Source organism: Labeo rohita, chromosome 3, assembly GCF_022985175.1.
Source record: "Labeo rohita strain BAU-BD-2019 chromosome 3, IGBB_LRoh.1.0, whole genome shotgun sequence".
NCBI classification, from domain to species: Eukaryota; Metazoa; Chordata; class Actinopteri; order Cypriniformes; family Cyprinidae; genus Labeo; species Labeo rohita.
In genome coordinates, this window is record NC_066871.1 from 32,859,689 (window position 1) to 32,873,823 (window position 14,135).

Genomic DNA, 14,135 nt, shown 5'->3' on the forward strand with positions numbered 1-14,135 from the left:
GTCCACTTCCAAGACATAGATTCACATATAAAGTACTCACCCCCTTGTCATCCAAGATGTTCATGTCTTTCTTTCTTCAGTAGTCAAGAAATTGTTTTTTGAGGAAAACATTTCAGCATTTTTCTCCATGTAATGGACTGATATGATGCCCCGATTTTGAACTTCCAAAATGCAGTTTAAATGCAGTTTCAAACGATCCCAAATGCGGTTATAAATGATCCCAGCTGAGAAAGAAGGATCTTGTCTAGTGTAACGATCAGTTATTTTCATAAAAATAATACAATTTATTCTTACGCTTGTCTTGTCTTACTCTGCCTGGACTGTTTTTGTTCCGGTTCATGACAGTTAGGGTATGTCGAAAAACTCCCATCTTATATGTGAATCTTTGTTTTGGAAGTGGACTTCTCCTTTAATAAAGTTTTTTGCTCAAAAAAAAACAAGCAAACAACAAAAAAAAACCTGAATATGTGGAAAAAATATTATTTTGAACCTTCATTCTGATCCTCTGTCTGAAACTACCTTTTTTTTAAGGGGTGGGCCACTGTAATTGGCCGCCGTTATGATTGGCTTTTGTCATTGCATAGGAAACATTACCAACGCCCCCTCGCTATTGCATGTGAGTGTTTTGACTGGTCATTTCCAGACAAAACATTATGAAATCATTTACTTACAGTTTGTGATGTAGGTGCACTTATCCTCTTGATATTAAAATAACCAAACGCATCAAAGCGAACGTTCTTTCACTTCATTTGTCCTATTGATGACAGACTCAGGCACGTGGACTGTGTCAGAAAGCGAACGGGCATCTGTATACTGTATCCAGTGTAGACAAGATAGCGGCAGTGATTGTAATTTCTATTTGCGTTTGACGCAACATAATGCGACACTTACATTCAGCGTGATCAAGTGTCAGCCGTTAATTTATTCAATTCATTATTCAATTAATTGACTGAATGCCAGTGGGTGGGGCCTGTGGTGAGAAGATGACTATTTGTCGATGCCTTGCTCTGGAGGCAGTGTTCATGCAAATGTTTGTGCATTGTCACCTTGTACCTCAGACCAAACGAGCCATTTTCTGAGCTTGATTAAATAAATGCTTTTAAGGTATTTTAAAGTATGAATACTGCAGAATGTTTCAATAGTACAAAGACCTCTTATATGCCAAAAGATCGAGGTAAATTTGATTTCTCATGTCATGACCCCTTTAATATTTAACACCAAACCTAAAACTGATTTGTTCTGACTCTGTAGTGGTTTGTTCTGAAGTGTAGTTGCATTAATATTAAAAACAATTTAATTAACCAGTAAATACAAACCAACCATGAAATTCAAACCTGAACCAGGTTGGAACCCAACATTTTACAGTTTGTCAAGTCTCTTTATGGATGGGTAGATAGCAAATCTCCATATTCATTACCTGTCATTACAATAGCATACGTCAATATGTTGTTACGGCCCAAAGAAGAAGCTTTTTACACTTTAAAATCAGGTAAGGCAGGCCACTTTTGATGCAACCCTTTTGCACAGTGCATTAAACTAGAGACAATTTAAAATGGCACTCAAGAGGTTGTTTCATGAACAGAACTGTCTCAGTCCACACAATGTGATGATTGCGACTGATTACATCATGATTGCTCATGCCAACATTTTAACCATTTCCTCTGTTTGAAATCCCTCTTCTCAGAATGTTATGGAACAATTCAACCCGGGGTTGCGCAACCTCATAAACCTGGGAAAGAGCTACGAGAAAGCAGTTTCAGGTAAGCCTCACCTTTTCATATCTTTACTATAAAAACATCTACAATAAAATACGTTTAAATGTCATTTAAAAAAAAAACGCTTTCATAACTTCGATATCACAATATTATTTTTAGCTGTCGTTGGAAATTGTAAGGCTGCTTTGCCATATGAAGCATTAGGTTATTTGCGAGTCCCTATACTCTGTTTTTATTAGTGGTTGATAATAAATACTGGATATTTAACAGCCCATGCTCCTATCTAGACAGCCGATTGTTTATGGCAGCTATATATGCACAACATAGAGGAAAAATCTGATCAGCTTTGGTTAATGAGATGTGATAAGCCTAAGATTAATTTGTCAAATCAATTTCAGATATTTAATATCAATTACAGCCAGGAAACAATGACACATCCAATATCCCCATCTCCTGTTTTTCTGGCTGGATAAACATCACTCCAACATAACTTTGTAATGGCAATCAAATTAAAATCTAAACAAAGGGTGTACACATGCATCTAGATGAATTATGGAGGAAAGGATGAAGCGCTGACTTCACTTTTCTTGTTTTGTATAACATCCCTCACTCCCACGTAACCCTTTGCTCAGATTGCTAACTTATATATAGTTACATGTCAATCTGAAAAAGTAGGTCTTCTGAACAAAGGCTAGGTTTTATCACATCTTGAAAAAATGGATTTCTGCTTTAGTAGAGGGTTAGACGTAATAACCATACTCCCAGACTAAACACAGCACCTCTTAGACAGCTTGTTGATCCTGGACTGACTGAAGAGGTTTGTCGAATTTGCCCTCTGAGTAGCTACCAGGTCTTATAGACAGTAGTTGTCCTGATTAAGCATGCTCATAAAACCTTTCTCATTTTGGCAATATGTTTTGGCTTCAGATCATCTTCTGTCATAAAAAAAAATCAGATTTTAAAAACATGTCTCAAGACTTTTTTGTAATTTGGTGACAACAAATGAGACATGCAGACTGATGAAATGAAATAATCATAATATTACACTCAGAAGTATTTTGATTTTTGAATCAACACAAATGTTAAGCCATGCTGGGATAGTCATCATATTATTAGTAGTGCTGTCAGTTGAGTAAAAAAATTATCTAATTAATCACACATTTTTATCTGGAATGATTTGCCATTAATCCCACCTAACATTTAAAGTTTTTAAATATACATTTATTTTGCAGTAATTTCACATTCAATCTTCAAATTAATGTAAAAACAACACAAAGACAGTATGTTTTTAATAATTGTTGTTATTTTTTTTTTATGACAGAAGGTGAACATCACTGATACCAATATTTCTGATGTCTCTAGAAAATATTTTTTTCCCTGATATTGAACCATTGACTATAGCCATTCAGCATTACAGCAGAATTGACAGCTATCAGTTTTAATATTTACTAGACCTAAAACTTAAAACAATCTTCACATAAACCTTTTATTTACCTGTGCCCTTCAGCAAGTAGGAAAAATAAAGAAATTGATATAGTTGATAAACTCTAAATTAAATATATATGAAACCTTAAAGCTAATAAAGTTAGGGATTTCCTCTAATTCTTTTGCTCTTTGATTAAAGGACAAGTTCACTTCCAGAACAAAAATGTACAGATAATTTACTCACCCCCTTGTCATCCAAGATGTTTGTGTCTTTCTTTCTTCAGTCAATAAGATATTATGTTTTTGAGGAAAAAAATTCAGAAATTATCAGCATATAGTGAACTTCAATGGTGCCCCCAAGTTTGCAGTTTAAATGCTGCTTCAAATGGCACTAAACAATCCCAGCCAAGGAAGTAGGGTTTTATCTAGCAAAACGATATGTTATTTTTGAAACAAATTGAGAATATATACACTTTTTAACTTTGCGCTTGTCTTGTCTAAGTCTGCGTGAACCGTTTTTTTTCCAGTTCAATACTGTCAGTACAGTTAGGGTATGTTGAGAAACTCCCAACTTGTTTTCTTCCCCAACTTCGAAATCGCCCTACTTCGCTGCAGAAGAATCGACCCAGTGTTTACAAAGTGAACATCCAAAGAAGATAAAACACCTTTTACAAAAAAACAGTAAAACAGTGATGTAGGACTGGGAATTTTTTGACGTACCCTAACTGTATTGACCCGGATTACACAGACTACACATACACATCGCAGAGACAAGACAAGACAAGCGCTTGAGGTTAAAAAGTATATAAATTGTAAATTTGTTTTGAAAATAACCGATTGTTTCACTAGATAAGACCCTTCTTCCTTGGCTGTGATTGTTGAGCCATTTGAAGCTGCATTTAAACTGCATTTTGGAAGTTCAAACTTGGGGACACCTTTGAAGCCCACTATATGGAGAGAAATCCTAAAATGTTTTCCTCAAGAAACAATTTCCTATCGACATGAACATCTTGGATGATAAGGGGGTGAGTACATTATCTGTAAATTTTTGTTCTAGAAGTGAACTTCGCCTTTAATAGACATCACAGCAGCTGGGTTATTAGGTTATTCAGCTGCTATTACTTTAAGAGCTGCCGCTGCTGAACGTAGTTTGATTCGCACTTAAATATAAAATGATACAGGCTGCAGCACGCATCGCCATATTTGTGAATGCAATTGAAGATAAAAGGCTACAAGCACAATTTTACAACAGCATTTTAGTGGCATGGGAAAAAAAAAAAAAAAGTAAGATTATGAGATTAAAGTCATAATATTTTGAGAATAAAGATGAAATGCTACGAGACCAAAGTCTGAAATACAATGAGAATGAAGTCGAAATGTTTCGATAATTATTTTAATCAATTACAAGATTAAATTTATAATATTTTGAGAGTATATTCTAGCGTATTGCACATGCAAATGACCTGGATTGGGAGCACTGGGAGAAATTCCAAAGTCTCCGCTTTTAAATTCTGGCAGTTTTATAACAAAATACAAATAATTTGTCTTACAGTAATGTGATTTTTCACACTCTTTAATGTGGCGTGACAGATCTCTGCCGTCGCTTCAGTGTAAGCGGCATGTGAGTCAAAAAACTTTCAGACTTTTGAGACTTTGATTTTGAAAGCTAAGACTTTGTTTTATATTAAAAGCACCATAAGCACAAAGCTTATTGCTGTTGGGGGGCTGGCGCACTACAAATAACAAATGCAATCAAAGACATCATTTCCAAGCATATTGTCCCTGTGAGTATGACACATGGTATGGTTTCTGCTAATAATCCCACATATATTTGTAGTATTAAAAAGGGTTAAATAAGAGCGCTACGGTGCCCCCCAAAGGAATGTTGATTGGGTGTGTGAACTGATGTTAAGATAAAGTTGTTCCTGTTTAGTCTGTTAATAAACATCATATTCTTGATATTAAGATGTTTCCGCAAATCCCTAAAATCGTCTCTTCCTCATCCCAGTAAGATGATACGGCAGCTCGGATGCACAATATTCAAATAAATTCTGTTGGCCTGGCAACTTCTCCCAGTGCTTTCAATTCGGGCCATTTGCAGGCAAAATATTGGCTATATTCTCAAAATATTATAACTTTAATTTCTACAGATTAAAACATTTTTACTTTATTCTTGTAGTTTCAACTTCATTCTTGAAACATTTTTACTTTATTCTGGAAATTTCAACTTTATTCTCAAAATATTTTGACTTTATTCTCAAAATATTTTGACTTTATTCTCAAAGTATTATGACTTTAATCTTGTAATCTTAGTTTTTCTTATTTTTTAACATGGCACTAAAACACTGTTGAACAGTATATATAAGAGGTAAATTAGTTTTTACTGACATACGTGTTAAATATTTTTAATCCTTAAATTTTTATCCTTGTTTTGCAGCCATGGTTCTGGCTGGGAAGCAGTACTTTGATGCTGTGTCTAAGATCGGGGAGAACGCAGCCGTATCTCCAGTGTCCAGGGAACTGGGTGAGTCACGTCTAATTCTTTTTATTGAGATCTGTGTGAGCACTTTTCCATTTACCCTTCCTATAGTGCCATTTGTCTAAAGATATGAAGATGATAAGACAGAATAGGCCTATATGATTTCTTTGTTACAGAGTTCACGAAGGATATACGTATGTAGAAAAAAACAATGTAGCTGTCATTTTAGTTCATTTGGTTGCCATTAGTACTGGGTACTGAGAAACAAATAGACTTGTAATCTTTCTTTATCACAGTTTCCTCTATTGCATTAAAGATAACATGAGCCATAAGCTGCCTTTATGATAACTTGCAGGAATGTGTCATAAAGCATGTTTTGTGCCCTGAAATCACATTTCGGTTTCATGTTCCGTTCAACATGTTTCAAAACAATCGACTTTAAGCTGTTTGTTGACACAGAGTTGTGTCTGCCAGACCGAAATAATTGTGGACATATTTGCATTTATTGAATCGCGTCATGTTTGAGAACTCAGGGTTCAAATCACATTGAGAGCCTTTGTGTGTTTTTAGGTTTTAGAAATGGACTACTGTATCCAACATTTTTGACAACATTATACAGTATGCTACATTATTGTCACATGACCTCAGTACAATGCTGGCCTGCTTCCAGAACAAAACAGTTTCTAAAATGAGTAGGGGTGGACTGGTAGTTCAAGTGCAGATGTAATGTGTAGGTAATTAATGCCACTTACAGTACAAGAATATTTAAAAAGAACAATTGTGACACAAACAAGTGTAGGAGGTTGAGTTTGTAATGTTTTGATGTACAGTAGACCTAAAATTCTTTATGTAACACATTTGCAAGTAATTTATAGCATCGCCTACATGGATATGTTACTAATCAACAGATTCAACATTAATTAATCTATTATCAAAATAATCGTTAGTTCCAGCCATTTAGGATGATTGATTGACCACAGGTTTTTTAGGTAAATGCATTACAGTGCTAAAATATTAATATCAGATCACTGATTTAAACAGTAAGATAAAAAATAATACCTGAATATAAAGTAGAACTTCACTTCCAGAACAAAGATTTACAGATAATGTACTCACCCCCTTGTCATCCAAGATGTTCATGTCTTTCTTTCTTCAGTTGTAAAGAAATTGTTTTTTGAGAAAAACATTTCAGCATTTTTCTCCATATAATGGACTAATATGGTGCCCCGAGTTTGAAATTCCAAAATGCAGTTTAAATGCGGCTTCAAACAATCCCAAATGCGGTTGTAAATGATCCCAGCTGAGGAAGAAGGGTCTTATCTAGCGAAACGATTGGTTATTTTAATAAAATAATACAATTTATATACTTTTTAATGTCAGACGCCCGTTTTGTCTCACTCTGCCTGAACTGGTTTTTTTCTGGTTCATGACAGTTAGGATATGTCGAAAAACTCCCATCTCATGTTCTCCCTCAACTTCAAAATCATCCTATATCGCTGTATTACCTTTTTTGTTGAGGGTGTTTGATCTTTGCATGTTCACTTTGCAAAGACTGGGTCTGAACTTCTGCAGTGATGTAGGATTATTTTGAAATAATTTTTGAAGTTAAGGGAGAAAATACGATTGGAGTTTTTCGACATACCTAACTATCTTGAGCCAGAATACACAGAGTTTAGGCAGAGCAAGACACAACGAGCGTTTGAGATAAAAAAGTATTTAAATTGTATTTTTTTAATGTAAATAACCAATCCTTTCGCTAGATAAGACCCTTCTTCCTCGGCTGGGTTCGTTTACAGCCGCATTTGGGATAATTTGAAACTGCATTTAAACTGCATTTTGGTTCAAACTCGGGGCATCATATCAGTCCATTATATGGAGGAAAATCCTAAAATGTTTTCCTCAAAAAACATAATTTCTTCACGAATGAAGAAAGACATGAACATCTTGGATGACAAGGGGGTGAGTACATTATTTGTAAATTTTGTCCTAGAAGTGGACTTCTCCTTTAAACAATAAGATCAAAATAATTAATCAAATGCTGCTGCCAGTGTAAAATCAGCTTTTTACTAATAGTAAAGGTTTAAGGCTGTGGGAAACTGATCCTACACCAGTATGGGCAGCTTTATTCCAGAGCAGGAATGTAAATGTAATGTAAACGGCAAGCAATGGACTGAGTGAAATCATTCCACCAGATTCTCCATGCATGTTTTTGAAGAGTGGTGGCCGAATGCTCCTATTTCGGAACTGCAAATTATGAGAGACTGATTTTGCAAGGTCATGCACGATTACTAGAGCAGGGATTTTGAGTGGATGTTGCCAGGGATAAAGGAAGTGAAATCTGCTGTGCCAATATAGACTATTACCATTTCAGCTGAGACTGCTCTTTTAATGTGTGTTTTTTTTTTTTTTTTTTTTTTTTTTTTTTAATTCAACTATATTTTTCTCTTGGCAGTCTGATAAGTTCATGCGGAGAATGAAAAAAATCACAGCTGATATTATTTCCAGTTCATTAGTCAAGCTGGAAATGGAAGGTTAGGTCAAGTGCATTGCATTGTGGGATACAGTTTTGCACACACTAAGCTCCCTTTTTTACTGCACAGTTTGGCAAATCTAGGAAGTCAACCGAGTGTTTGTTTTCCGTGCATACAGATGATTTGCATATGGCGGACAGCGTTGGTCTGTGCATTTCTATTGCATCAAACTGTTGTAAATAACAGCAGTTAGTTTTTGAGCAATGTTAATAATCATAATCTCAGCTGGATTGAGCAGAGACTGTGACCTCCCTCATAAAGCACATTTGTCCCTGACTGACGTCACATCATCTTCCGTAATCTGTATTTATGTTCTGTGTATATGTTTTGATATTACTATTATCGTTACTAATGCTAATACTACTACACTGGAAAATTAATATACAAAAATAGTATCATTCAAATTATATGTTGTAATACACAATGCTGTTTTTTTTATAGACTTCATAAAGCTAGCACATACGTTTACACGTAAAATTGTGTTTAATGCTTTACAAAAAATGTAATAGAATGACTTTTATTTTTTATTTTTTTTCTTCTTTGCCTGACTGGGCCTTTATATAGGTTTATAGTGGCGTTTTTACTCTTAGGAGTATATAACATGATTTGTTATTTAAAATCTGTGTAGGCCCTTTGATTCCTGACGTGGAAAACGGACGGAATCGCAGATTTCAGTCATGAAAATGTAATTTGCTGTATAACGTGTAATTTCATAGAATTGACCAATTTATGGATGAATAAATCAATTGTATCAGTACACTTAAATCAAAACACAGTTAGTGAATATTAAGATGCAAAAGTGCTATTTAAATTTGAATCCTGCAAAGTCTAAGTGTGTCTGTGTGAATGAATGGCGCAATTGCGCGGTTTCTTTTACTACACACGAAGCACACATGATGCTCTAAATGTTTTTAGCCTCTGCCGCCTCAGTATATGAGTACATTTTACCATTTCTTTTAAGAAAAAAATATCATCATACCAGACACAAACAGAAAATAAATGTCTTTGCAGCAACCCGTCAAAATAAAAATTCGGTTTAACTGGAAACTGGAATATATTACTTAAGGTACTACTACTACTAATAATAAAGTTATTAAAACATATTTTTAAGAAATATCTGCCAGTATTTATTTAACAGGAAAATCTAAATACACAACACAGTATTTCTGAAAAAAAAAAAAAAAATAATAATAATAATATTATTTTTTTTTTAAATAAATTAATTAATTACAAATGCTTTTGATTATTAAAATGTAATAAAAATGGAATCCAGAAAATGAATGGAAAACGCAATTTGGTAAGAATAAAACTGAATCTGAGAATAAATTAAAACATTTCATAGGGCCTTAAAACTGTAATTTTTGTTAAAAGTTTTATAAATTGGTGTTACATTGTGTAAGTTTCATGATTTCAATTAATTAGGCATGCTTTTTGATTTAATATTTTGTCATTTTAACCATTAAATCTAGAAAAAAAGGATTGTAGAACAATTTAAATTATGAAAGAAAAAAATTATGGTGAAAAGCTAATTTCATAGGGGCCTAAATTAAATTGACATTTAATTAATCTTTTCAAATTAATAAAATATTTGTTTGTTTATTTATTCATTTATTTATGTATTTATTTATTTATTGTCATTGTGCATTCAAAACATGGATACAAATTTTGAAGTAGAGTGTGATGAAATAAAAGAGGGGTGTCATGACAACATCTGATAGCACCAATGTAATGGTTTTTGAATAGCATGATGCTCTCTGTGCCTCGATCTCGTCTGAAATTAAAAGGAGATTGTGCCTTTTCGATTGCCACCCCTAGGTTGTGGAATGACTTACCAGCATATATTAGGCTGTCTCCGGATATTGGAAGTTTCAAATCTCATCTTAAGACTTATCTTGAGTCCTTTTTATTTCTGTTTGTTTTATTTTATTTTATTGAATTGTTGGGAATTTTTTTTATTCTTTAATTTAGTTTAATTCTTTGACGATTTTATGCTGTCTGTATATGTTTTTGTGAAGTTATGCTTTTATTGTACAGCACTTTGGTCAGCAGTCGCTGTTTTAAATGTGCTTTAGAAATAAAACTACCTTGCCTTGCATTGCTAAGAACTTCATGTGGACAACTTTAAAGATGATCTTCTTCATATTTAGATTTTTTTTTTTTGAACCCTCAGATTCCAGATTTTCTCAGGCAAGTCTTGTCCTAACAAACCATACATCAATGGAAATCTTATTTATTCAGCTTTCAAATGATGCATAAATCTCAATTTAAAAAAATTGACTCTTATGGTCTTGTGGTCCAGGGTTACAAATAGTCACAGGAGACATTTGAAATGCATGTTAATACCAGGTGGAAAACATGTAAACTGGGTGTGAGCACTTATCGGCATTCGTGCTTCAAAATGATGGATTTTCTTTCCTTTGTGTTTTAGTCTGGACGACCTTTTACTGACCTTTTCTTTAAAGGGCTGTAACATTTGGACATCTCCTTAGTGGTTGTTAACACAATGCCCTCCCTATCCGTAGACGATAAGAGGTGAAACTTGCTTCTGTTTGGCCAGATAACATCCAAACGCAGGCCTCGCGTTCCACGTCAGCGGTGCTCCTCAGCGAGAGGAGCCTCTTGAGCTCCGAGTGCTCGGCTGAGCTGAAACCGAAGCCGCCTTTAGGCAGATGAGCTGACATCGGATAGTCTTGAGAGTCACGGACAGATTGACACCCTCCCTCCATCCTTCCCTCCACGAGGTCAGGTATCAGAGAGACGGAGATGCTTTCATTCTTAACTAGTTCCAACGAAGACAGCACGTCCTCTGTGTTTAGATGTTAGACTCTCGCGTCTCCCGTAGCCCAGCAGGTGTGACGTCCCGCTCGACACAAATAATGACGCCACTGTGGCTGTTTGTAGGAGGCACCTTGCTTTGTCGTGCCATTTGACTGCAGAGCGCCTCGCTGACAGCAGAGCATCAGATTACGCTTGTAGAGTTCACTGGAATATCATTCAAATACCTGCTTGTGTTCTCATGGAGGTGTGCTGGTACTGTGGAAATGCTGAGCAATGCATGAATGCACATGTGCAGCATGCTAAAATTCCTGCTCGTCTGCTGCACGCCTTAGTCCTGCTTTTACACAGGTCATGAGATCAGATCAGGGTCATCCAGATTAAGTGGATATGTGAGTGCCATTGTGCCCGTGTTGACCTGGTTACAGAACAACAGCGTTAAAGGTGGACTCTGCACTCTTAAATTAATAGTTACTCCGACACGTGTTTCTTGGAGTTAAAGCAGCTGACTCTTGCAAGTTTAACTTCACACTACTTTTTTTTTTTTTTTTTACAGAGAAGTCCCTAATGCTCAACCCTAGCTATATTTGTTTGATAAAAAAAATACAGTAATTGTGAAATATTATTACAATTTAAAGTAACAAATTTCTATTTGAATATATTTTAAAATGTAATTTATTTTTGTGATGCAAAGCTGAATTTTCAGCATCATTACTCCATTCTTCAGTGCCACGTGATCCTTCAGAAATCATTCTGATATGATGATTTCTTGCTTAAGAAACATTCTTACTATTATCAATATTACAATGAGATGTGCTGTTTAATATTTTTGTGAAAACCGTGATACTTTTCAGGGTTCTTTAATAAACAGAAAGCTCAAAAGAGCAAAATTTATTTGAAATATTAATATATCTGGTAATATAAATATATATGCTGATTTTATGCACTTAATGTTTTAAGTAACAGTTTAATTAATTTAAAGCATTTTTGACCAGTTTAATGCTTCCTTGCTCAATAAAGGTACTTACTACTTAAAAAAGAAAAAAAACTTTACAATAGTAGTTCGTTATTTTTCTTTATTATTATTATTATTATTATAACATTTCATTTTTAAACCTTTTTTGCATAATATACAGCATAGCATTATGCATTTACTAGGGATGCACTAAAATGAAAATTCTGCGTTGAAACCAAAACCGAAAATGCTTTTTAATAATTATTTATTATTTTATTAAGTAATTAAAAATTTTGCAAGACTCTTTAATTAAACTCAATAATTTTAATGATACTGAATTTAAAAAATACAAGCCAATAAAATAACCACACTTGAATTAAAATTAACGATAAAATTGTAAAAAAAGTATATATTAATATAATTTATCAGTTAATGCCATGCAAGTGATTAATCGTGATTAATCGCATCCAAAAAAGGTTTTTGTTTACATAATATATGTGTCTGTGTACTGTATTTATGTATATATAAATACAAACACATGCATGCATAAATTTTAAAAATATTTACATGTATATATTTATGTTCATATAATTGATATTATATATCAGTTATAAATAGTTTTAATATTTAAACAACATATTTTTCTTAAATATGTACATGCATGTGTGTGTATTCATATATACATAATAAATATATACAGTACACACATTATGTAAACAAACTTTTTTTGGATGCGATTAATCGCAAGTAATCGTTTGACAGCACTATTATCAAAAAAAAAAATATATATATATATATATATATATATATATATATATTATTTTTAATAATTATTTTTATTTATTTATTTTAATTGTAATTTTTTTTTTTTTTTTTTCTGCAGAAAAAATTTGGTGCATCAATGCATTTACTATTTCTTTTTTTTCTCTTTCTCTCTCTTTTTTTTTTTTGCCACATTATTTGATTAACAAAGTAATTGTTAGTTACAGCCGCTATCTCTTCCTGTATCTGGGCTTTTGACAAGATCCAACCATGTTTGTGGGAAGATTGCACTTCCTTGACTGACAGACGTGTATTTGTATGCTTCTTTTTTTTTTTTTTGCTATGGTCTCTGAATTCCCCATGGCTGCTTCTGTACTCAAGGAAAAAAAAAAAAAAAAAAAGAAATAATAACTGCCTGGAGCATTGTGATATTACCCTGTGCATTCATTCAAAACAGTCTTTCTCCTTTTTTATATCGTACTGTTAAGACCCATTTAAGTGCTCGTGCAGTCGGAAAAACAAACATATAAAGACACAAAGGATTTAATGCACCATTAAGGCTGTTTTTATTTTGTCAAACTCAGTCTTTTGGCTTTTTTTTTTTTTTAATGCAGTATGTTTTAAGAGATCAAACAGAATAAACATTACTCATCTCATTCCTAACTTTCATTATTAGATAGCTTGTTAATGCCTCTAGACAAAATAAGGGTAACGTATCTGCTTGATGTGGTTTTCTCTGTTTGTTTTGTTATGCAATGCTTATAGTGGGTCAAATAGTTCTTCACTTTGTCAGGAGTATTTAGGTTCAGCTGACCCCACCTGTTGCCTAGAGCTGTTTCTTTTTTTTGGGTGGGGGGGGGAGAACACACAAACAAAGCAGGAGTGAACCACAGCCAGGGAAGATGCAAATCAGCCTCTGTGTTTCTAGTGACACGATCCTCTGCTTATCATCATTGTGCATCAGAGCATGAGTCTCTAAACCAGGAGATCAGGCCACTCTTAACACATTTTATTTGGGCTGCTTTTGCTTTAAGCAGACTGCACAATGACAGGAAGTTATGAATTGGCTCTGAGACTCCCTGCTTTCATTATTAATCCACTCCACTTGTGTTTGCTTTCTCTCTGATTGAGTACACTGATATTTCCACCTTTTGTGTAATACACATGTAGCTTCTATGGTAAAGGATTAGTTCAGCCACAATGCATGCTCATACCTTCACATTATTAAGCTCATATGGTGTTGCCTCTCAGTGGAGCACAATGGGAAAATTTCTGGAGAATCCTCATGCAGCTCTCAAGCACCTAGAAGCACGGATATGCAGTTCTAATGTTGTCTTTGCCACCACCAGAGATCTTTGACGTCATTGATGCCAATTCTCATGTGTCTTGGCTTAATGTGGAACACCTTCAAAATGTGTAATGGACAATAACATTGATGAGGTGCAGCAGAAGGAGCGTTTTTATTTTTTTTTATTTTTTCTCTCCCCCTTATA

The 14,135-nt window shown here is 34.1% G+C and overlaps 1 protein-coding gene across 1 annotated transcript in view; it reads left to right on the forward strand.

Annotated features, from left to right (window-relative positions):
* Window positions 1-14,135, forward strand: part of baiap2l1b (BAR/IMD domain containing adaptor protein 2 like 1b) — a 72,067-nt gene that overhangs the window by 3,915 nt on the left and 54,017 nt on the right. Inside the window, exons 2-3 of the mRNA XM_051106087.1 lie at window positions 1,685-1,760; window positions 5,578-5,664. Of these exons, the coding sequence (XP_050962044.1) occupies window positions 1,685-1,760; window positions 5,578-5,664 (163 nt within the window). The remainder of the gene's footprint in view (window positions 1-1,684; window positions 1,761-5,577; window positions 5,665-14,135) is intronic.